The 23309-nt window shown below is 49.7% G+C and overlaps 1 protein-coding gene across 3 annotated transcripts in view; it reads right to left on the bottom strand.

Moving 5' to 3' along the window:
• Positions 1 to 16806, bottom strand: part of SLC24A3 (solute carrier family 24 member 3) — a 130488-nt gene extending 113682 nt beyond the window's left edge. For 2 of the 3 annotated variants that reach the window (XM_072331211.1, XM_072331210.1), the window contains exon 1: positions 15897 to 16026. In XM_072331211.1, coding sequence (XP_072187312.1) covers positions 15897 to 16011 — 115 coding nt within the window. In that variant the 5' untranslated portion in view covers positions 16012 to 16026. Of the gene's footprint in view, positions 1 to 15896; positions 16027 to 16583 lie in introns of those variants that run through there. The other variant, XM_072331212.1, reaches the window with a different exon arrangement.
• Positions 16807 to 23309: the final 6503 nt, after the last annotated feature.

The raw sequence follows: 23309 nt of genomic DNA on the forward strand, positions 1-23309 counted from the left end.
ACACTCGGGCACAATGTGCAGCTGGGATAACCATTTGAACCACAGCATATAGACTGACCTACAGCAGCAGAGCATTTGGCCGCCAATGCCAAAGTGCAACGAAGACCAAGCCGCTGTAAGCAACGAGCTCGCACAGCTAAAGGCTGGCAGAGCAAAGGCTGGCCCAGCAGACAGACAAAGGGATAGATCTGTCACCCAGGCCTTTCCGAAGCATAATGCCTTGCTGCCAATGACTTTGCATTGTTGGCAGTTATCCTCGTCTCTTGCTGACAATAAACTACTTTCTATGCAAACTGCTAGATCCTGCTGGCTGAAGCCAAAAACAGCACAGCTTTTCTGGAATAGGTTTGCCCTCCCTCCTCTCGTCTGTCCCTTTTATCTATTGTTTTGATGGTGGCGGTTTCGGTTTTCAGAGGGTTGTTTTTTTGTTTTTTATTTTGAAGCGGCTGAATTATCTCCCTCTCCCTGAAACTTCCCTACAGTGAATACGACAGGGAAATATTCCTGGGGAAGAGAAGATCTGGAGCATCCAAGCCCAAGTTCCCAGCCTACAAACCAGGTGCAAGCAGTGTTAGTGGGGGAGCAGGTGAACACCCACCCGGCCCACAGCCCCAGGTTTCTCCTAGAGCAACCAGATCCCCCACGGATTTTCACAGGGTAATCTGAGCACAGGATTGCATAAGCATTTCAGAAATGGATTGTCTTTCTTTGCACTCTGATTTGGGAGACGTTTTCCTTTCAGAATCAGCAGCAGCTAAGACCATAAATAAAGCATCCTCGGGGAAAAGGCAAAAAGAAAACAACTACACCTGGCTTTGAAGAGCAGCCGGTTCCTTCCATCTGATTTCAAAGCTTTATTTCTATGTTTATCTGTCTGGGTAGAAGGAAGAGGGACAGGAAGGTAGGGGAAGCACATTGGCCAAACTACCATCATTTTCAATATTTGTACATAGAGGCCACACTCTTTTTAGGGATCCCTCCTTCTATTATTAAGGCCAATGCCAGAAACTATAGCATTCATCTCCTAGGTAGCACAGCTTCCACAAGAACCCATGTACCGCTGCATGCACTTCTTTGCTGTCCTCAGCAGTGTCAGTTTCAAGCCCAGATAACTGGTTTGCTACCTTGTGCCAAAAACAGTCACAGGATATGAAATTATCCAAAGTTGCCGTCAGTGTTCATTACCAGTTTGTGCAGTACTTATTACTCATACCAGTTTGACCATTAGATTGGCCATTCCCTTCTTGCTTTACAAGAAAGCACAAAAAGACCACCCCAAAACTATCACTTTTACATCTCCCTACCATTTCTCCCCTGATTCAGATCCTCTCTAAGTCCCTCCTTGTGTTGGGCACCTCCTCAACTCCATTTACCAACTCTCCCCACATGCACTGCTCCAAATCTACCCAGAGCATTGTCCAAAACCTGGGCTTCATCCAAAGCTCAGTGAAACCAGAAGAAAAAGTCCTTCAGAGTAAGAAGCAAAGAATCAAAGGGCAAGAATAGCAGCAGTAATACATTTTACTGAAGTGACTTTATAAGCGGTTACACCACAAGTCACACAGGTCATTCCCAATGACTGTATCGATGAAGTCACTCAATCAGAGTTTTCTTCACTCGGGATTGGTAGCAAGGAAACATCAGCAATAATGAATTTTAAAAGAAATAACCTAAAACAGATTTTCCACCACTGAAAGTGTTACTTTTTATATGGCTTCAAGATGGTGCGGCTGCTTGAATTGGGAAATCAAAGCTTTATATGGCTGAAAAAGCAGTAACTGAGAGGCTGACTGTTCTCACTTGGACAATGTCACACAGCAAGAGTGTAATTCCCTGGAGGAGATCTATCTTCTAAAGCAGTGGAAAATCAGTTGTATTCCAAGCTCATATGACAGGGTGTAGACTGGGTGGCTTGGGGGAGGGGAGGATTTGTTTGTTTGTTTAGGAGCTGAATGCTCACTTCTCTCTCCTGCACATTTATGTGTTTCTCACCTAATTCTGAGCTGACATGGGGAAGGAAAGCTTTTTGGTTAGGTGAAATGCTTTAGCCAGCTTGGAATCAACGATTGTATGTTGGCTTAGTTTTTTCCTCTTTTACACTTGCAGCTAAATCTAATGCTGGAGAATTGAATTTAGCCTGAAAATATCGGAAGGACACATTGAAAAGAGGAAGCTGTAGCTTTTTCGGAATAAAAGAGGAAAAAGAAGAAAATAAAAAAGTAGAGAGAAAGAGAGAAAACAAACCATGATTTTTTTTACCCCCAGTTTAATTCTATTCTCACCTTTGCAGCCCTGCCTGCATAAACAAACAGGAGGGAGCTTTTGTGCCTCATTTCAATACAAACACATCTTTCGCAGTAAATGAGACCATTTCTCCCCTTCATTTTCCTTACTGCACCTTTCCCCTTGTGCTTCTCTGCAACTACACTACAGAGCTCAGGAACGGTTATTTGTTTAATCATTGTTATTTACTGCCTGTGGACTGAAAGGATCACACAAGGCTCTTCCCAACTTGGAGATGAGGTCTCGGCCCTAGAGAATACACCAGCTCTCATAATGACCTCTGTCATACAATACTGAGTCTGGTCTTGTTCTCTAAGAGCCCTCTCTCTAAGACATGAAACTCAGGAAACCTCACTGATAGCCAGATAATGAAGTACAAAGCAGGAAACAGCATAGAGAGGCCTCAAGAGATGCACAGGAAGGCACAGTGGGCTTTAGCAACCATCACAAACCACTCAGACCTTCCAGTGAGGCCTCTCAGTTTAACGACCTGCTTCACTGGCAGAGGTAAAATTGTAAGAGCTGTGTAAGAGCTGGAGAAGAACGCAATGAAATGAGTGAGGAAACACCAACAAAACAAACAGAAGCACCACTGCTAACCCAGCAATTGATGAAAGAAACAGCAGCAAAGCACTACTTTCCGCTGCCATCAGCATCCCCTCTTTGACCAGCCCTAAGTGATACCCCCTCCCTTCCAACCCACTCTCCAGCCAACAAATATCTCCCTACATAGGGTCCCAGCTGCATGTCGGTTTCTGCACTCATTCAGAGTGATCTACGTGTCACTAAGCCAGGCTGAAAATTACCTTAGTGACATACAGTGTTTTCCCTATGGTTCCCACTTAATTAAATATTGAAAGAGCTATTACCTTTCAGGGATGCCTGTGCACTGGCTGTGTCCATTATTTATAACGTAATGTATTCATTATACATTTTATCCCATACTCCTGTCTGCTGATCTCATAAGAGTCCCTTAAAAACAATTTCAAGCAATTAATTCTACCTTAATTACAGACAAATGTACACAGAAGCCCCAGGACATCTCTTTCTTATATTTATTAGAAGTAAACATATCTAGAAATACATCTGGTAATCAGGAAAGAGAGGGACAAAATGCCACGATAGAAGCCATAGCTATCTGTAACAGTGAGCAGAGCTGAGAAGGGACAGTTAAAGACCCTTTAAGGAGCAGAGCAGGCTAAGAACAGTCCCAGGTATGTACTCTGAGCAGGTCCTCCACGTTAACCCCGCTCCTCACAGAAAAATCAGGGCCACAAAGAGACAGCTTCATGGGAGGCAACCCCCAGGAAGGCATTCTTGTGTTTTCCTAGCTTTGTTAGGATCTTTGTTAGGACGAGACCCTCAGCATCAAAGCAGCATCTGCTGAGGATCTGGGAATACTTTTTGCTTCCTTCCTAGCTCATCATTACTACTCTGAAGCTACTTCCTAATGCAGTGAGACAGGTGCAGAGTTTGTGCCTTCTCCATTCAACCCCATTCATGAAGGCTACCACAGTCAACCCATAGCTCACAAGGGAGGAAAGACAGATTTGGATCCCCAGGGGAAGAGCTTACTAACCTGGGGTAAAGAAGGCTGAGGTTAGACAATAGCCCTACAAGAAGCCTTGCTTTTCCCAGTAAGAAGGTCTTACACGGTTTAGTGGTGAGGGACACCATCTCCTGCTTCATCTGTCCCAAAGGACAAGGACTTGTCATAATGCAACTTCCCTCTCACATCAGGTTCCTCTAATAAAACTGCTTCACTGTCCTGTATCCTCTTTCATACTGCTGATACAAGCCAAGGCTTATCACACCAAAACACCTTGTTATTCCTGCCTCCTACGGTCCTCCCAACCTCACACCACCGGTACAGCCATTCTCCCAGTCAACAGGTGTCACCACTGAGCTATCTCAGGTTGTCCCTTTCCTCCTCCAACAGGCAGCATCCCTTCAGACAAACCCGGCTGTAAAGCCCAACCTCACCTTAGCACAGGGCTGCTAGCTGTCAGTCCACCCCGAGGAGGATGCGTACTCTGCTCCTTGTAAAGGGGGGCACAGAGAATACAGCGACTGTCTAGCTTGCTCTGCTTGCTACCATTGAGGTCGCTTTCCACAGTCCCACTTGAGTAAATGAACCGTGGGACTCCCTCCAGCTATTGAATCCCATGCACCACTGCTGGCAGACCCTGCCTCTTAACATAGCCCCCCAGTTCTCTCCCCCACGTTCACACCAACATGTAGCACGTGGAAAACTTATTCAGGGCAATAGCAGGACAAGGGGAAATGGTTTTAAGTTGAAAGGGGGAAGACTTAGGTTGGATGTTAGAGGGAAGTTCTTTACTAAGAGAGTGGTGAGGTGCTGGAACAGGCTGCCCAGGAAGGTTGCGGATGCCCCGACCCTGGAGGTGTTCAAGGCCAGGTTGGATGGGGCCCTGGGCAACATGATCTAGTAAATGTGGAAGTTTGGTGGCCCTGCCAGGCAGGGGGGTTGGAACTTCATGATCCTTGAGGTCCCTTCCAACAAGGGTCATTCTGTGATTCTGTGTGATTCTGTGAATAACTCTGGATGGCAAAAGCTACAACAGTCCTGCCTTTTCTGGCCTTTCCCTTTCCACCAGCGAGAAAACATCACAAGGATGATCATGATTTCTGCTGCCAACTAAGCATTCAGAAGCACAGACAGCAGAGACACGTTGTGTCCATCCTTGAATGGAATTTAACTAAAACCTCATTTCAAAAATAAGGGGAGTCACAAAGAAGGAGATATTTATCACCTTTGAGTAATGGAGAGAACCATCATTCGCTTCAGCAGATCTGAGACTAGTGCAACTAAGATCCCAAACTGGAACTTTCCACAGTATTTGTAGGGAAATAAATAATGCTAGAGGGAAAAAAAAGCAACAAAAGAAGTTTCTAATTTTAACCACAGATCCTGGTACGAAAAGGAGACGCTCTACATCACACCCGAATGAAGACTTTGACACACTTCTGTCTTTATAAGGCTTTAAGAACCGCAGGACCCTTCAAGAAGCAGAATGCATTCCTTACTCACCCTGAAGTGAGATTCTGCAGGCCGGAGAATCTGAATCCACTGCTTTGCTGCATGAGGTGACCTTGGACAAGTTGTTCTGGCCGGATTCTCAGCTGGTGTCAGCTGGCACCGTGCCACCAAAGTCAATTTAAACCATTTGAGGCTCCAGTTCCTACAGACCTCGGTCTCGTTATCCCAACAGCGCTGCCAGCCGCTACACAGCTCAGCCTTCTACGATGCCTTGGAAACGTGCAACTAAAGCTGGTACCGCAAGGGACGGGCAGTGCAATTCACACAGCACACTTCCCTTTTCAATGACATAACTTTCCCGCTAAGATGAAAGAAAGGACCTGTGGCAGTTGTGAAAAAATAACCTTCTTTTTCAAGGCTTTAAAAACAAAACCGACGGTAGTTTTCTATTACAGCCTGCTATACGTTAGATGATGCAAAGTCCTTAAGCATTTTTCTTGTAGCATACAGCAAGAGGTGGTGACTGGTATTTTTTTCTCCTTTCAAGTTTCATCATCATTACCAAATCGTCTTGAATTTCTCTCCTAACTTGCCTTTCATCACCACAAGCACAGAAGGGAGTTCCTCTGCTGCACAGGAACGCCAAATGCCTGACACAGCCCTGCAGGAAGGCTGTACTTCATGACTTCATGGGATGTTTGGTCCTGTGCTTTTCATCACAGGAAGCTCCGAAGTCTAGAAAACTCTGAGAAACACAATCTAAATAAAGTCAAAAAAGCACCAGTTATTACAGCACATCTCCTTGTGGTAAGAAACAACCTTCTCCATGACAGACTTTCCTCTGTGGCAGAATCATGCCATATCATAGCTCACAGAATGCCTTGAGTTGGAAGGGATCTTAAAGCCCCTCCAGCCTCAACCCCTGCCATGGGCTGGCTGCCCCCCACCAGCTCAGGCTGCCCAGGGCCCATCCAACCTGACCCTGGGCATCTCCATGGATGGGGCACCCACAGCTCTGTGGGCAGCAGTGCCAGGGCCTCACCAGCCTCCAAGTGAAGCATTTCCCCTTAGCATCTAATCTACATCTCCCTTCTTTTAGTTTAGAGCCATTCCCACTTGTCCTATCACTATTAGACCATGTAAAAAATCACTCCTGCTTCTAAGTTCCCCTCAAGTCCTGGAAGGCCATAGTAAGGTCTCCCCAGAGCCTTCTCCAGACTGAACAAGCTCAGCTCCCTCAGCCTATTTTTTTGAAGGGGAGGTGCTCCAGCCCTCTGAGCATCTTAGCAGCCCTCTACTGAACCTTCTCCAACAGCTCCACATCCTTTCTGTGTTGGGGGCCCCACACCTGGACGCAGTACTCCAGATAGGACCTCAAAAGGGCAGAGTAAAGAGGGACAACCAACTCCTGTCCCTGCTGGCCACCCCACTGCTGATGGAGCCCAGGATACCATTTGCTTTCTGAGCTGCAGGAGCACACTGCTGGCACATGTTCAGTTTTTCATCCACCAGAACCCCCAGATCCTTCCTCACAGGGCTGCACCCAAGGAGTTCCCCCAGTCAGTATATGTATCTGGGATTATCCCAACCCAGGTACTAAACCTTACACTTTGCTATGTTGAACCTCATTAAGTTCACATGGATCCACCTTTTGAGTTTGTTGAGGTTCCTCTGGATTGTATCCCTTCCTTCTAACATGTCAACCACACAACACGGCTTACTGTTATCAGCAAACTAGATGGGCTCGAGTGCAACCTCAGCATCAGTGTCACTGATGAAAATATTGAAGAGCACCAGTTGGGAGACACTGCTTCTCACTGTGGACACAGAGACACTGACCACAACCTTCTGGCTACAAAAATCCAACCAATTCTTTATCCACTGAACAGTTCACCATTCAAATCCATCTCTCTCCAACTTAGATATAAGGATACAGTCTGGGACCACATCAAAGGCCTTGCACAAGCCCAGGTAGATGACAGTGCTTGCCCTTCCTTTGTCCACCAGTGCCACCACAACATCACAGATGGGTGAGGCACGATCAGCCCTTATGAAGCTGTGCTGGCTGCCTCAGATCACCTCCTCTTGCATGCACCTTACATCTCATTCAGGTGGATCTGTTCCATGATCTTCCCCAGCACAAACACGAGTCACTGTCTGCAGTTCATCAGGTCCTCCTTTCTCCCTTTCTTAAAAATGGGAGTTACGTTTTCCTTTTTCCAGCCACCAGGACAAAGCAGGGTAAAATGTCTGGAACTGAGCTCACTTTGCCTTCAGGGCTAGACACAGGCCATGCACTCCTGCATCCTCCACGCTCCATCCTCACACTCCTCACTTGCAGTTCCAGGGCCCACCATCTGGCAGCAGACCCTGTTGTGTGGACCCCAGGCCACAGCAAGCAAGGCCCTGCTCCATCAGGAGATGATGAGCCTCTCCCCACACTGACATCTTCTCCTCCTCAAACCCTCCTACTGAGTCCTTATGCCTTCCCCCTCAAACATGTCAATGTTGGAAAGAGCTGGAAAGCGTAACAAGTGTCTCTATAGCAAGAGTGCCAGCAGTGATCGATACCAACACAGTCCTCCTGCAACCTCCCTTCAGATTGCTTTTTGATTTAAAAGGCTTCTCTGTTACTTAGTTACGTTCTTGGAAAACTCTCCCCACTTCTAAACACATTTGATTTGTTGCCTCCTTTGATTCCACACAGGAATAAATCCATTTGTTTTACTTTGCAGTCAGTAGCAAAATTAGCTTTTCTTTTACTAATTACTATCTCTCCTTTTTCTCCTTCCCCTGCTACGATGCTGAGAAGGAATCCATAGCAAGCAATGCTATATGCTGTGAGCACAACTCATTTAAGCTCTTGAATAAGCTCTTGAAACAAGCATACCAGCTGCAAGCCATACATGCCATTTCCTTTGGTCAGAAGCCCTTTGGGATGAGGGTCAACTGGGCTTGTGAGATCCCCAGCAGAAGCCACTATGTGCGGGACCGTGGCAAAATGGCCTCTGCTCAAACAGAACTAAGACACAACCTGCATTCAGCTAAAAAATATTGACCGTGGCACCATATGTTGGCTATATGGAGTCCAACCAGCTGCCCAACAGCCACATGGAAAGACATGTAGCTCCACCACTGACCTTCCGCTGTGTAGTGCCCTCAGTACAGAGCTCAGCAGCAGCAGCAGCACCATTACTCCAGAAGGAAACACAGCACACTAAGGTAGGATTATGGCCAGAAGCCTCACCAGCTCCTGCACCGCCTGGTCTTATTGAGCACAAAAGCACTTAGCAATTCTGTTTGCCACTGCCCTGTGGGGTTGTACATCACACACGCCGACTCTTTAACAATAGAAATCAAACACTGTGAACCTCTGAGTACACTCCATTTTGTGTACCGTCAATTGGAACAGCTTGTGTTCTTCTTACCCTTAAAACGAACTGTTGGTGCATGCAGCGTTCATTTCAAATAAGTTTATTTCTGTCCCATTCTTCTCCGGGAGCCAGAGAACTGAAAATCAACTACTGCAATGAAGCGCACTAAGAACTGGAGGGCTGGTCCTCTCACAAGAGAAAAGGAATGTCCATGTAAGGCTCGTTTTTGCCTCTGCTTTATGTTGCAATATATTCTGGCCATCTTAGGGGAAAGGGAAAAAAAAAAGCAGCTGAATCTATCTGTCTATGAGAATTATTTTACCAGCAGAGCTTTCAGTTGTTTGTAGTTCAGTTAGCATGTTTTTGGCTTGCATATCAAAAAGATTCTTTTCCCAGAGTTAAGCAGGCTCTTTCACAATTGAGCTATTAAAATTTGTTTGCAGTTCTTATTTAATAGGTGATGCCTGCTGCAGAAGCAAACACTGAGGACGAGGCTTAACATCCCGCAGTTTCTTTAGATGAGCACTCTCAGCACTGCACAAACACGTGCCCTTCTCCCACCACCACGAAAGACAAGATATACCACACTTCAGATGGGATATTAGGAACAATTCCTTCTGCCTAAGAGCGGTGAGGCAGTGGCACAGCTGCACAGGGAGTGCTGGGGTCACCGTCCATGGAGGTGTCCCAGAGCCGTGGGGATGTGGCACTGAGGGACGTGGGCAGTGGGCACGGTGGGGTTGGACTGGGTGATCTTAGTGCTATCTCTCAGTTTCCCTGCTTTATAATTTGAAGCTATGATGACATATTTCCTGCAAAAAGGCAGTGAGTGAGCAAGGATCTGGTTAACCTTACGTACACACGAGCCTACTTGAAGTCAGTCGCATTACTTCACATGCTGCAAGTTAAGCACTTGCCTCCTGGATCAGGGCCTAACTGCCTATGGACACACAAACATGGCCATTGTCCAAAGTACCACACACACTACTGGAGGTATAGAAAGGTCAGACCAGACTGTGAATCTCAGCCACTTAGCACAGCTGTTCAGTTCACAGCTCTGCGAAGGAATGTTTCAAAACAACTAAATCTGTGCCTCCAAATGGTTCCTGACACTCCCTTGTGCATACAAGTGTTTTTCTTCTGTGTAAGGTATATGCCCTTCTCTATGCATACGCTCACATTCACCAACGCAGCACCTGTGGCAGTGCTGCCTGCTAAGCTGAGCGAGAGGATGGGCAGCAGGCAGGACAGCAGACACGTCCTCCCTGCTCTTCAGGGTCTGTAAGTGGTTTCCAGGTCCCAGGCAGGACTTGGGGACCAACTGCTTCCCACAGGCAAAGCTTCTAAGCAGATGACATTCAGTCCCATCTCTTTAACAGTCCCCGTCAGTGCAAAATGCCTATATAAGGCAAACCAAATCCCATCAAGTGCTGTCCCACAAAGCCATCTCCCTGGATACCACATCTGGACTCCTCTTCAACACCTCCCTTCTCCTCGGAAGAACAAGACCCAGGACTTCTCCCAGGAGGCTTTGAGCAGAGCTCCCAGTCTCAGGGATGCCACCGAATAAATTCTGTTTAAACAAATTAATTCCACACCAAGCTGCAGATTTCAGTCCAGCCTGGTTCTCTCCAGTTGCTTCAGGCTCCTGTTCATCAGCCCTCCCTTTCTGCTGGATGCAGTGGCCCATCCTGCTCACTTTCCTCCCTTGCTTTTCCTTGCACTGACAAACACACACAGAAATCTCCCCATTCCCATAGTCTTCTCACCTACTCCTGAATAAAAGCTTAATGTCTAGAAATTGTACTCATTTTATTGTTAAATTGGAATGTTTAGCTGAAATTCAGCCATGGTTGGTATGAATACATTTGCTGCACACACCTCATGTCTCACGCGGGTACAGATGCTCCTTTGATCTGATTAGTTCCATTGCCAAAGCAACGGAGGCATCCACACACCCCAAAAACCCAGCTAAATCATCTGGGGGTCCCATCCCACAGCCAATCTTATATCAAGGTACATTCATTGCTATCAACTTCCAAGCTGGCAAAATCAGAGCTGAGTGTTTTCCTACAGCGGTCACAACCTGTGGAAGACGAGGCAAGGAGAGGAAAAGTCAACTTTGCTGGGAGACAAAATAAAGGGAGACAGAAGTGTCCCTTAAGGGTTTCAAGTGGCTAACTGCAAAGTTCCTAGGCAAGGTGCCCTTGGCAGTAAATGACACGAGGACAGAGATGATTCCGTGGAAAGGTGGAAGTAAGACACCTTAATCCCTTTAGGGTCAACCAAGAGACCATTCACGAAGTGCAAATCACACGCATTTAGTGTTTCACTTTCAGCGTAATTCAGCTTTGGTGCAGACCAGCCACATGGATTTACTCACCAGGTTCAACCTTATTCTTCTCAGAGCATGTCCACAGGACGTGAGGAATAAAGTGGCAGGAACACAAACATCCTGCCCACACTAAGGCATGTCCTTTTTTCTTCCCATAAAGCCCCAGTAGCAGACAAAGGCTCTTGGCATGGGTATGACTGGACTCTTGGTGATATTGAAAGGTAAAACCTACAAGGAAGAACTAAGCTTCCTAAAATCCCTCCAGCGCTTCTTAAACTCTCTTGCTTAGAGACTGTTCTAGAGAACTGCACAGAAGAAAAAGCAAACTATCCACCCCCCCCCCCAGCAATGCAGTGCTGCAACTCAACTGTGTGGTGTGCCCCACAACAGGTGGGAAAACACAGCCCTGGAACAGCACCATGCAGGCTCCCAAGGCAGCTCAGCTTGAAGAAGATGGTGGGGGACCACTTCTCGTTTATCAGATGGGGCACACTCTCCATAACCTTTCTTTTCTGACCAATGTACCTCTTGAACTCTAGGAAGCTACAGACCAACTATCTCCTACCTCCCATATATCTAAACCGCACCAAACGTAATGCCTCCATGAAACTACAACAGATATGAAGAGCATGATCACACTGTTTGATAGAGCAAATTCTGACAGATGCACGACGGGTCTAATCAAGTCCTTCCTTTTGGCAGCCTTTGACCAAAAATGGACAGAGTCCATCAGCCTTCTCAACATTAAGGGCCATTTAAGATCAACAGAAGGAGGGATCTACTAATGAAGGGCTTAGAGGAAAAAAACAGCCAAACAAGCCAGCCCGACCAGAAGCCAGGCCATTCAGACCAGAAAGCACCACCCAAGGACTCTTCCATTGAGTTCTGGCTTGTTAAACACCCATCCTGCAAGACATTTTATTGAGCATATACCCTGGGCTGGTGTCTGACCCCACACAAAAAGAGGCTCTGAGGGAAAGAGCAGCTGCAAGCAGCACAGGGCAGGACTGCCTGCAGTCAGAGCAGCACAGGCAGACATGGAGCCCCCAGCCTACCTTCCCTTTATAGACACCAAAGAAACAACAGCTGTTGTTGAGCTTTTCTGCTATTCATGGTGTCAGCCTTGCACTCGCTCTGTTTAGGAACAGCTGGGGAGGCCAAGCAGCTTCTGCCTTCACACCCTGCTCAAGGCTATAAACCACCTATTCCTCATCATCCCGCATCCACATCCTGAGAAGCAGAGTCCCGTGATTTCAGGCGTCGTGGTGGCATTTACCTCGCAATCACAGCTTAGGCAAGACCCTGAAGCAAGCCCAACGTCAGTCAGGCACATAAGCCGTTCTCTACCATGCCAGCATTGACACATGCTGGAAGTCAAGCCCATCGTTAAGCATATCCCCCCGTGCCTTCCTTCCACACACAGCCACGTGCCAGCCCTGCTGTTCCCCGGGTTGTAACTGGCTGCATAGGAGCCTTCCTTTCCTGTCATCTGTTGGTGCAGGACCTTGAACGAGAACTAAATAAATGAACAAGTCATTTCCTGCAAGGCCAAACAAGCTCCCTGCCAAAGAGGTCACATACCACACTCTGGCCTGACGCCTCTCCTTAGTTTATGAGGGTAAATTCCCATATCCAGGGGTCCAGAGATTACAGCATTACATCTAGGCTAGGATTACTCTCACGCAGTCCCCGCTTCACTGAAGAGGTGTGGAAAACAACTGCTCTTGTGCTTTCATTGCATGACCTCTAAAGTTTGGTTTGGGTTTCTTGGTTTGAGCAAACCAAAACAGTCAAATGAAAGCAGGGAGTTTGCACTTAATTCCCAGCTACACGACCAGGATCTGTCACACCAAGCTTCTTCAGTGCTGTTTTGGCAGTAAAGAGATACGTAGGGAAATGCCCTTCGAGGCAAAGTGGTCAGAAGGGAGCAGCCTATGAGGTCCCTTCTAGTCTTGAAGGCTTTCCCAGTCAGAAAGTCATCACAGTTTGATGGACAGTCTCACTTTAATAAAAGACCTTTTCCCACGCTGACACCTCTCCATACAAGTGACATGTAAGGAGTCAGAACAATGAGCACGTGGAATAACATACAAACCCCAAATAAGCACAGCTTGTACTTTGACTCCTTCTGCGAGGATGGCAGAGATGGGCACAGAACTGGAAGCAGCGCTGAGATTTCTTATCTACCAGCACATCTTCCTTGATGTCAGAGCACAGCCAGGGATCTGCACTGCCTCCAAGAGTGCAAGAGGCACCCCAGCTGGATTTGTACTGCTGGGATGAACTTTGCTAACTTGAATTTCTTCTTCATTTGCTCTTTATACATTTTGGAACGCCCTTTGGAATGCCCTTCACATAAACACGATAATGTTATAGCACTTTGTTATTACACATCGTTTAGCATTAGGAGACCTCCAAGTGGCTTAAGATAAAAAAAAGAGGCTGCATTTTAGAGACCTGGTCAAATGAGACATGAAGAGGTTGAGTCAGAGAGAAGGAACGGCAGCCACCAGAATAGAGAGCAGAGCTCACGCTCTGCCCTATGGGCCACACACTGCAGGCAGCTCCGCCAGCAGCTCACTGTGGTTACCTGCTCTGCACAGAGAGCTCCAGCCTTGTGGGCAGGTGCTAGAGGGGCTTCGGCACCTCAGCAAGCAGCTCACCCACGACTCCAATAGTTGTGCTTCTCCGAACCGAGGGCATGGCACAGCTGGCACAGGGATGGCAACCGAGGGGAAGGAGACCGAGCAAGAAAAACAGGAGCGTGAAAAACAAACATCTCAAAAGGGTGATTCAAACCTGAGACTGCTGAGCTGGATGGCAGCTAGGCACTAAGCCTTCACAGCAGCTGAAATCACTCCTGTCCCACCGCGCCACAGTGAGGTCTGTGAGCCCCAATGCTTCAGGCTGCTATTGCTCTCACCAGCACCAAGGACAAAAGCAAGCTGCAGGTCAGCCCCATGTGCTGTTGGCTCTGCTTTGGATACCACCGCCTTGTTCTACTGAATGCTGCTCCAGAAGCAGAGGCTGAGCCCGCTACCCCTGCCACAGTCAGGGGAATGGGAAGGGTGATGTGACCCGATACCAAGTCATATTAAAATCACACATTTTTAGAGGGGAAAAACTTAAATCACTAAATTAAGAAGCATCAATTTCCTACCTAGCAAGGACACACACTCCAGAGTCTGTGAATTGGAGAAAATGCAGTGCCCTGGGTCTGGATGATGAGGAGGCAGATCCAGCAGGGCTGCTAGAAATACCACCCTTCTGACTGCCAGTCCTGGTCATGCTCAGCAGCGGGGTGCTGCACCAACTGCACCAAACTCCCACTCTTGGATTAATGTTAAAGTAACCCCAATGAGGGATAACACGAGATGCCCTTCTGAATTGAAACTGCGGGTGCCCCAGCCCTGGAGGTGCCCAAAGGCCAGGTTGGATGGACCCTGGACAGCCTGAGCTGGTGGGGGGCAGCCAGTCCATGGCAAGGGTTGGACTGGGGGGGCTTTAGGGTCCCTTCCAACTCAAGCAGTGCCGTGATTATGTGATTCTAGGAAACAGAGAGCCCTGACAGAAGCTGGCAGTGCCGGGTGGGGACTTGGCGCTTTGGGAAATCTTAGATAAGCACAGGCAGATCTATCTGCATCAGGGATATGTGCAGCCTCTGCTGCCTTCCCCAAGGGCTGGAGCTCCTTTTCACATCAGCACAAAATGTGGGTCCAAGAAGAACAAAGCACGGGCCGGGAACACACACCGCTCATCAGAAAGAACATGTGCCACACTCAGCTTTGGATGAGCCTGAATTTTTGCCTTTGCCACACAACCAGAAAACACGTCAAGCAGTGAAGGTGTGCAGAGGGGTCTGGAGAAGTCCTTTTCTTCTAGCAGGAGCAGGACTCCTGCTGGCAGCCCTAGGAGGACAGCTGTGGCTGTCACACCTGTGCTGCAATAAGGGCACTGAGGCAGCGGCACAGGCTGCACTGAGAGGTGGTGGTGCCCATCTCTGCATACAGCCATCAGGCTGGATGGGGCTGTGAGCACTGATGGAGCTGTGGGTGTCCCAGTGCACTGCAGGGCGTTGGAATGGGTGGCCTTTGGGGGTGCCTTCCGACTCAAACGACTCTACGATGATTCTATGATGTATGTAGGCACAGGCGTTGTTGAGCACATGCAGACACCTCTGCTTACTCACAAGGAGCCGACACCGACCTTTCCCAACGTCACTTTCGGAAGCAATCAGAAAAAAACCCAAGCACAACTCTCAGAACGCCCGTATAGAAACAAAGGAGAAAATCCGATCAATTTCAAGGCATCGCAGCCCGCAAACTTAAGACCCATCCAAACATCGCCACGCTCCGTAACACAAGGTGCCGAAGTCCCAGCTCGTGTTTGCGCTCATCCCTAAACATCAGAGCATTCCTCGCACCATGCTGGACACCGCGCAACCCTTCAGCCACGGCTGTTTGTTGAAAAAGCAAACCCTGAGCCACGGAGGGGTACGGCTCTCCTGCACCGAAACGAAAACAAGCCTCGCGCGGATTGCGCTGGCGCTCGCAGATTTGCAATGCAAAATACCGACCGCTCGCTCCTGCCCTCCTTTCTCAGCCGGCCGGAGGCTGAGGCAGGGGATGGGCGCTCGGCCCCTCCGCTCCGCCGGCGGCTCTCTGGTTCGCGGCGGCACGTGGGGAGCTCCCCGGGGTGAGGAATGCGCGGCGCGAACCCCCGGCCCCTCCGCCAGCCGCCCCCGAGCCCCGCCAACTTTCCGGGGCGCCACCCGCCGCCCCCCGGCCGCACGCACCGCCCCCGGCCCCCGACCCGGCCCCGCCGCGGCCCGGCCGTTCCCCCCCCCCAACCTCTCCCCCACCTCGCCCCGGGCTGCGGCCCCCGACCCCCGCCGCACACTCACCGCCGCGGCCGGCCAGCAGCAGGGCCAGGGCGGCCAGCGCGCCCAGCTGCCCCCGCAGCAGCTCCCCGCGACGCCGCCGCCTCCGCCGCTCCGCCGCCGCCGCCGAGGCGCCCATCGCGGCCGCTCCGATCCTCAGCGCCGCGCCGAGCCGGGCGCCGCAGCGCCGCCCCCGCCCGCCCCTGCGCGGCTCTCGGGCAGCGGGCGCGGCCAGCGGGATGGGGAGGGGACGGCGCTGGGGACGGCGGAGCCCAAACTTCACGGCCGGCCCCGACCCCCCTCCCCGCCGCCGCCGACACGCGGGGCGGGCAGCTGGGCGGGATCGGGGCGGGGAGCCGCGGCGGAGGGCTCGGGGCTGTCCCGGCTCCCCGGGCGGGGTCCCCGCGGGCGGGCGGGCGCGGGGCCGGCGCGGCGTCGCGCTTCTCGGCCGCGTCCCTCCGGCCGAGGGATACCCGATACGGATGCCGGGGTTTTTCGCGGTCGCTACCGCGGAGCTGATCCCGGCTCGCCCTGCCGGGAGGCTTTCGGCATCGCGTCCGACGGGCACCTTTACCTGCTGTTAAGGTATTCCGGCTAGACAACAACAAAAAAAAACCACCGCGCCGGGAGCCCGGCGGCCCCTCCCCTCTCACCGGCGGGCAGCCCTCGCCCTGATGGCCTCGCACCGCTCGCACCGTGCGGGATTCTCACCGGGGGGTTCGGGTTCCTCTCCGCCACGCCGCTCCCAACGCTGTGCTGGGTGAGCGGAGCCCTGCCCCACCCGCCCGTCCCCGAACCTTTCATCCCTCTGCCATGGCTTTATATCGTCACTATGACTGCAGAATTACAGCGAACGCCTAGCGGCTGTGCTGGAACCTGAACACCGTGCGTGCACGAGGAGACCGGTGCCTCCGGAGAGCCCGCGGTTGGGAGCGAGCGCCGTCATCCCCGCTCTGCAGGGAGGGCGCTGAGGCGATGTGACACATCTGTCTGCAGCTCTGGCAGCGCCTGAGCTTGAACTGGGCGGCCCTGAAATCAGATCAGCCGCTCGGGACCTCTCCTGGGTGTCCCGACGGCGGCATTCACAATGCCGCCCGGTCCCAGGGGGCATCCAAGGTCAGGCTGGTCGGGACTCTGAGTACCTGATGGAGCTGTTCGCTGCGGGCAGTTGGACTAGATGACCTTTAGGAGTCCCTTCCAACTCAAACAATTCTATGGGTCTATGAAATCAATGGGAGGAGAGAGCATGAAAGCATGGGCAGCACTCCCGGGGGAGACTGATAGAACAACAGGGCAGAAACCCTCCAAAAGTCTCTCAAAGCTTCCATCATTTCAAGTTACTTCTGACCCAAACAAAGCAACTGAAGGCTCACGAGAGCAGGATTCACATTAGGATTGGCCTCTCATGATGCACTCAGCTCCCAGTCTCCCCTCCAAGGGTCTCTCACCATCATTGTAAAGAACCTGCTTTAACAGGGGTTGGACTCTATGGTCTCCAGAGGTCCCTTCCAACCTTTACAGTTCTGTGATTAACTTAAGCAGGGTTGTCAATCTTGAACACTGATCCTAAAGGTCGATCTGTGGTGCTCACAGATGCAGCTGCTGGCCCCAGTTAGGCAAGGCCAGTTCCTGTGCAGACAGTGAGCAAAGTTAGCAGCTGCTCTAGGATGTAACTATGAAAGTCATGTTTTGGTTTGGTTTATTAGCTTGTGTTTTGTTTTGTTTTCCAAGTAAGAAACACTCCCTTCCCTGCAAGACGGGTTTCATCCCGTGATAAATGATCTTGAATACCCCATAACTTACAGCACTCTCAAATACCAAAAGAAATCACCACGATTTACAAAAGACCAAGCCTGTCTCATTGCTTGCTCTTGGTCAATACCATGCAATAGTCATCAGCCAGCTTTGGGTTGAGAAGTCTGAGGGTGAACATTGCTCCAGCTGATGTCCAGGAGTTCTATGACTGCACCTCCAAAGCATTCCTTTTATATTTGTGCCCTTTTGAACTCCATCTCTGCTTGTGAATGCTAATCTGAGAGTCACTGCAAAATCACTGTTCATCTTCCATCGGTTGCCTCCCTTCCATTGCATCCCCTTGCAGATACCAAGGTGTACGCTTGCTGTGCTTCAAATTGCAGTAGCTGTTTGGGAAGTCCCTGTCTTTTAAGAACACATTTTGTCCTCGATCACAAATTCATGTAGGAAATTCCTTTGCAGTGGGGTAGACGCTACCTGACAGTGGTGTGAAATGTTTCCATTCCTGGGCAGGGTAACACAGTGGAGAATTCCCTCTTCTCCTCCTCTGACAAACCAGCATGTGGGCAGAGCAGGCTTCAACTAATCTGCATGCAGGAGGAAACAGAAGGCAGAGGAGCCTCTGTGGATGTCACTCTTCTGAGAGACGAGCTCTTATATTTATCTTCTAGGAGAGCCTTCTGCAAGAGGGAAAACAACAACAACAAAAAAAGATAAAAACCTCTGGCTAGAAAGAGAGAAGACCGGTGTGCTGCTGGAGATGTGCCTTGTGTCTTCTCTTCCACTTCTTTCTTTCCACTCTTGCTGCTCTTCTGACCAGCAGGCTCAGAAGGAGGGGTGCAGGTGGTGCCAAGCAGCGTCCTTTTGATCCTGCAATGCTTCAGTGATGCGTGTGGGTTCCCCGCAAGCCATAACGTGAGCTTCTGTTGGCTGCCCCGTAGGCTGCTCTCCTGGGAAGGCTATGGGAATGCTTTGTGTAGCTCCAGAGGAGGTCCCGGTAACATTGCCAGGACCCAGGAAGGTTCCCAAAGGAGTGGCAGAAAGATGCACTTCTGCTAATTCCAGAGCCACGTCCCAGCATAGACCCATTTCAAGCATGGAGAGAAAACTGTGTATATCACAGGATACAGATGTGCAGAGATGACAGCCAGATGCGCCTTAGTGAAGCTAAGGAACAGTCGTGACTGTTTCGAGGAGAGCAAACAACCTCATGTACTTGGCATTTTCCCCTGGAAACCATGCCAAGTTCTGCTCTTCAGACAAACAGAGATTTTCTTCTGTTTGTACTGGCAGATTATGCTCACAAAGAGCTTTCAACTCTGAAGGAAAATATTTAGGACTAATGCCAGGCAGCATCTTTAGGTAGCCATTAGGCAGCGGGCATTCAGGCTGCCAGGTGCGAAGATTTAACCAGAAAGCATTGCCCAGGTCCATGGAGGGATCCATCGGGCAGTATATCACACTGTGCCACTGCCCCCTTTCACCACCATTCCTGAGCCATCCCACCAAGGGAAGGCAAAGACTTCAGCATTGCCTCTTACATATCAGCTGGTTAGATGTATGCTTTAAGCACCACCCCGCAACCAGCAGATAACCAGGTGGCAGTGGGTTGGAACTTGATGATCCTTGGGGTCCCTTCCAACCCGAGTCAGTCTATGATACTATGTAGTGCATTGGTTGAAGGTCAGGTTTCAAAGCAAAAGGCCAAATTGCAAAGAGGACGCAATTAAATATACTGCTGATTGCTGTGGATGGTTATTCCCTCCTATCTGAGCAGGATCCCCTTGTGAGCAGAAAGGCTTGTGTGAGTGATCCTTCCCCCTCCCATGCAAATTAGCCATCCTCATGCAATTTGCAAATGATGTTGGGTTAAGGAACTCTGGCTGACGTTGCGCTGAGGCTGGTCAGGGAGCGTGCATGCTCCATCCTCAGGCAAGCCAGCAGCCAACTTGTGGGACGCCAGCACTGCATGGGGGATGATAAACCATTTCCTTTCAGTCATGCACTCCCACTCCAGGATGAAGGCAACAGAAGAGACTGACACAATTTCCATTTCAAAACAGTTTACAACAGTTTAAGCTGTGCCTGTTCCCAGTTAAGAGCATTTAAAATAAGTCTGCATCTGCTTAGATGAAATGTAAGTTCACACCTTTGCTGAAAGCTGAAAGTCTTCCTTAGAATCATAGAATCATTAAGGTTGGAAAAGACCACTAAGATCACCTAAGATCAATTGTCTGCCCACAGCTAATATTGGCCATTGCCCACGTCCCTCAGTGCCACATCCCCATGGCTCTGGGACACCTCCATGGACGGTGACTCCACCACTCCATGGTGGGACACCCGGGCATTTCAATGCTGTTCCTGCCTGGCTGAGTGCTGAGGCTGAACACGAAGCACACGGAGATTGGCCTCCTCTGGGCTGCAGAACAGGGAAATGCCTATGGGAAAAGTGAAGAGAATTACTCCAAGCAGCACATCAAACTGGGGCACCAGGTCTGCTCCCAGTGCGCACACGTGTCTGTAATCGCTGCTTTGGTTCTCCTGGAGCAGGCAAAGGGCATAAGCTCTCTATCTTTCAGCTGTTTAGCAAAATAAACAAGGCTGTGACAAGAGCTGAACTTCTGGCTTTCCTTCTCTCAAGTTTTATTTTTTCTGTTGTTAAAGGAGCCCAGTATCTTTTGGCTTTCTTACTCCTTTTTTCTTCTCTTAGACTTTTCCAAAGCTTTCCATGTCCTTGCTCTTTGACTAAAGATTCACAATGAAATGTATTCACTGATAAACAGATGAAAGAAATAATACGTTTGGTCTACGTACTTGTCCCTTTTTGAGGCTTGGATCTTTTTTCTTGTTGTTCTTCTCCAATCATACACCTCATCGTCTCTAGGTGCCATTTTCCTCAGGCTGATGGGGGTGGGAGCTGAAGGGGATGGGAGAGGTACTAAGTGTGACCTCACTCTTCTTCCTCCCCATGGTGGCTGCACACTAGTGGCTTAAAACTTTGCCTTCCCTACTCAGAGCTAGAGAACCAGCAAGGATGCATTATTCGGACAATTTTAGAATCATTATAGTTGGAATAGACCACTAGGATCACCAAGCCCAACCGCAGCCCATCCCCACCGTGCCCACTGCCCACATCCCTCAGTGCCACATCCCCACGGCTCTGGGACACCTCCATGGACGGTGACCCCACCACTCCCTGTGCAGCTGTGCCACTGCCTCACCGCTCTTTGGGAGAAGGAATTGTTCCTAACAGCCAACCTGAACCTCCCCTGGCACAACACAAGGCCATCCCCTCTCGTCCCATGGCTGTTCCCTTGGAGCAGAGGCCGACCCCACCTCACACAGCCTCCTTTCAGGTCGTTGCAGAGAGCTGTAGGGTAGAATAGCGGTTCAGGAGTGCTGCCCAACCTGGGGGTCCTGCCTCTCACTCCACCATCCTGCCTCAACGCTTCTCTCTGCCTGGCAAAGATCCTCCTTTGCCTTCAGCACACACTGCTTTCCACTCCCTGTGCCAGTGCAGAGACTTGTCTGTGTGGTTAAGCCTCTGCTATCTGCATATCTATGGGAATATATTGTATTTCAGTGGTGAGGAGAGGTAATTAGTGAATTGAGTCTGCAAAGCATGAAAGCCAACTAGGGTTCTTTCAGGATGAAAGAGGCAATAAAAATGCTGGTATTAATAGAAAAATATTTGTTAATTCATGGGATATCAGGGCTTCCTGTGGTTTGAGGTTACGCCTTGCATAGTTTGTTGCTGAACGCCTCGGGATGACTCTGCTTTCCTCTCTTTCTTTCAGCAGCCAACACATTTGCTCTCAAAGTGATGATCCAGTTTACAGACGAAGCGGTTCTGCATCTCCTTACCGGACTTCCCCTCGTGATCTGCTCCACTTCCGCACACATGCATAGCACGGCAATGGCTGGTGGGGTGCCTGCTTGCATCGTGCCTTGATGAAAGGCCCAGGGATGGCAGGTGGTCTATAGAAAAGAAAAACGAGAGCTGCTATTCTGCTGGCCTGACAGCAGTGGAAAGCAGCAGCGTTTAGTGAAATTAAAGGGCGGAAAATTCAAAGCCAAATGCAAATGAAAACCTATTACGCCCAGTGAAATCAGCCCAGAGGACTCATTGCCACAGGAAGTTGTTTCTGAGACCAAAAGCTCTCTGAGATGCAAAGGAAGGCTGGGTGAGTGTGTCAACATAGAAAACAGATACTCCTCTCAGCAGAGGAACCCCTGGTCTGCAGGATAAGCCTAAAAGCTTTGGAGCCCAGGGGCTGGTTGTTCCCTCGGCGCTGAAAGGACCTGTACATGGCAGAGATCCATGGGCTGGTCTATGGATCCATACCCAAAACCGGCTCATCAGCACTTCACATATTAGCTGCTGCAATCAGATCATGGTGCTGCAGCTTCATCAGATAATTCCCAATTATAATAAGAAATGCTGCTGCTCAGCTGAACTTACTGGCCCAGCTAAAGTAGCTTAATTAAAGTCACTGGAACGAAGCGGTGCTCATCTTCCCTGGTGACTAGATACATGGTTTAATGCTTATCTTCCCACTGAGCACACTCAAATTCCAGATATAGAAGGAGAAATGAAAGGAGTTTATGTAGGACCCCTCATTAGTACCCTAAACTATGTGTGAAAGGTAAACTCTCTTGTAAGTGTGTTGCTGGTTGAAGGACCAGGTGGGCCTCCCAGAGATACTCATGGGACACCGTGTGTGCTACTCTGCAGAAAGCCTCCTCTGCTGTAGCAGTGCCACTCGGCTTCCCAAATGGTAGGCAGGTATAAAATGCAAACAAACAAACTTCTGCTCAGACTCAGCTCCAGCTCCTTTCCAGCCTCCATCAGTTAGCAGGCAATGCAGCCCTGAGCGTGCAGGTTGCTCCTGGAGACATCTAGTGAGTAGGCTGCGTAATGCAAACTAACAGAGCCATCTACAGCACTTCTACCAACCGCCTCCCCTGCAATATGTGAAATAGGATTTTAAGGGGTCTTTAACATATACCTCCACCAGCTGTGTTGAAACAGTGCATTTCATTTCCTGTGATGAATATCGGATCTATTAATCTTATGTTGGGATATACAACATAGGCTTAAACTGTAGGAACCGTGATTCCCCTGGTGACACTATAGTCTGGTACCTCAGTTATAAGCTCTGCAAGTGCAGCCCTCCAGGACACAGTGCAGTGGAGACCCAGATGCATTAGTCATTGCTGTTCAGTCCATAGCACACAATGCCTCAGACAGCAAACATAAACCTGTTTTGAATGGAAAAAGGGAACACCCCTGATGATGTTGCACAAAGGATGAGAAATGGAATGCCTCAGAGTCCTTGGCTCCCCACCACCTGTGTGAGGAGGCTGTCTGCACACGGGCAGCCAGCACTGCTCCAGTGGTGGTCCCAGCAAGGGATGTGGCACTGAGGGATGTGGGCAGTGGGCACAGTGCTGGCATCCCAACAGCACCAGCCAGGACACGCAGCCCACAAAATGATGTGCATTTCATGGAGCTGAAGGAACACTGAGGTTTCCTCCTGGCTGCCACACCGCTGCATCCCTAGGAAAGAAGGACAGGCTGGACAGCAGCACGAAGTATTACCTAGACAGACACACTTAGGAGAATAATCTGAATTAAGTCACTGCTTGACTATAAGTGGATTAGCTAAACTGCATTCCATC

The sequence above is a fragment of the Excalfactoria chinensis genome, chromosome 3, assembly GCF_039878825.1.
Source record: "Excalfactoria chinensis isolate bCotChi1 chromosome 3, bCotChi1.hap2, whole genome shotgun sequence".
Lineage (NCBI taxonomy): Eukaryota > Metazoa > Chordata > Aves > Galliformes > Phasianidae > Excalfactoria > Excalfactoria chinensis.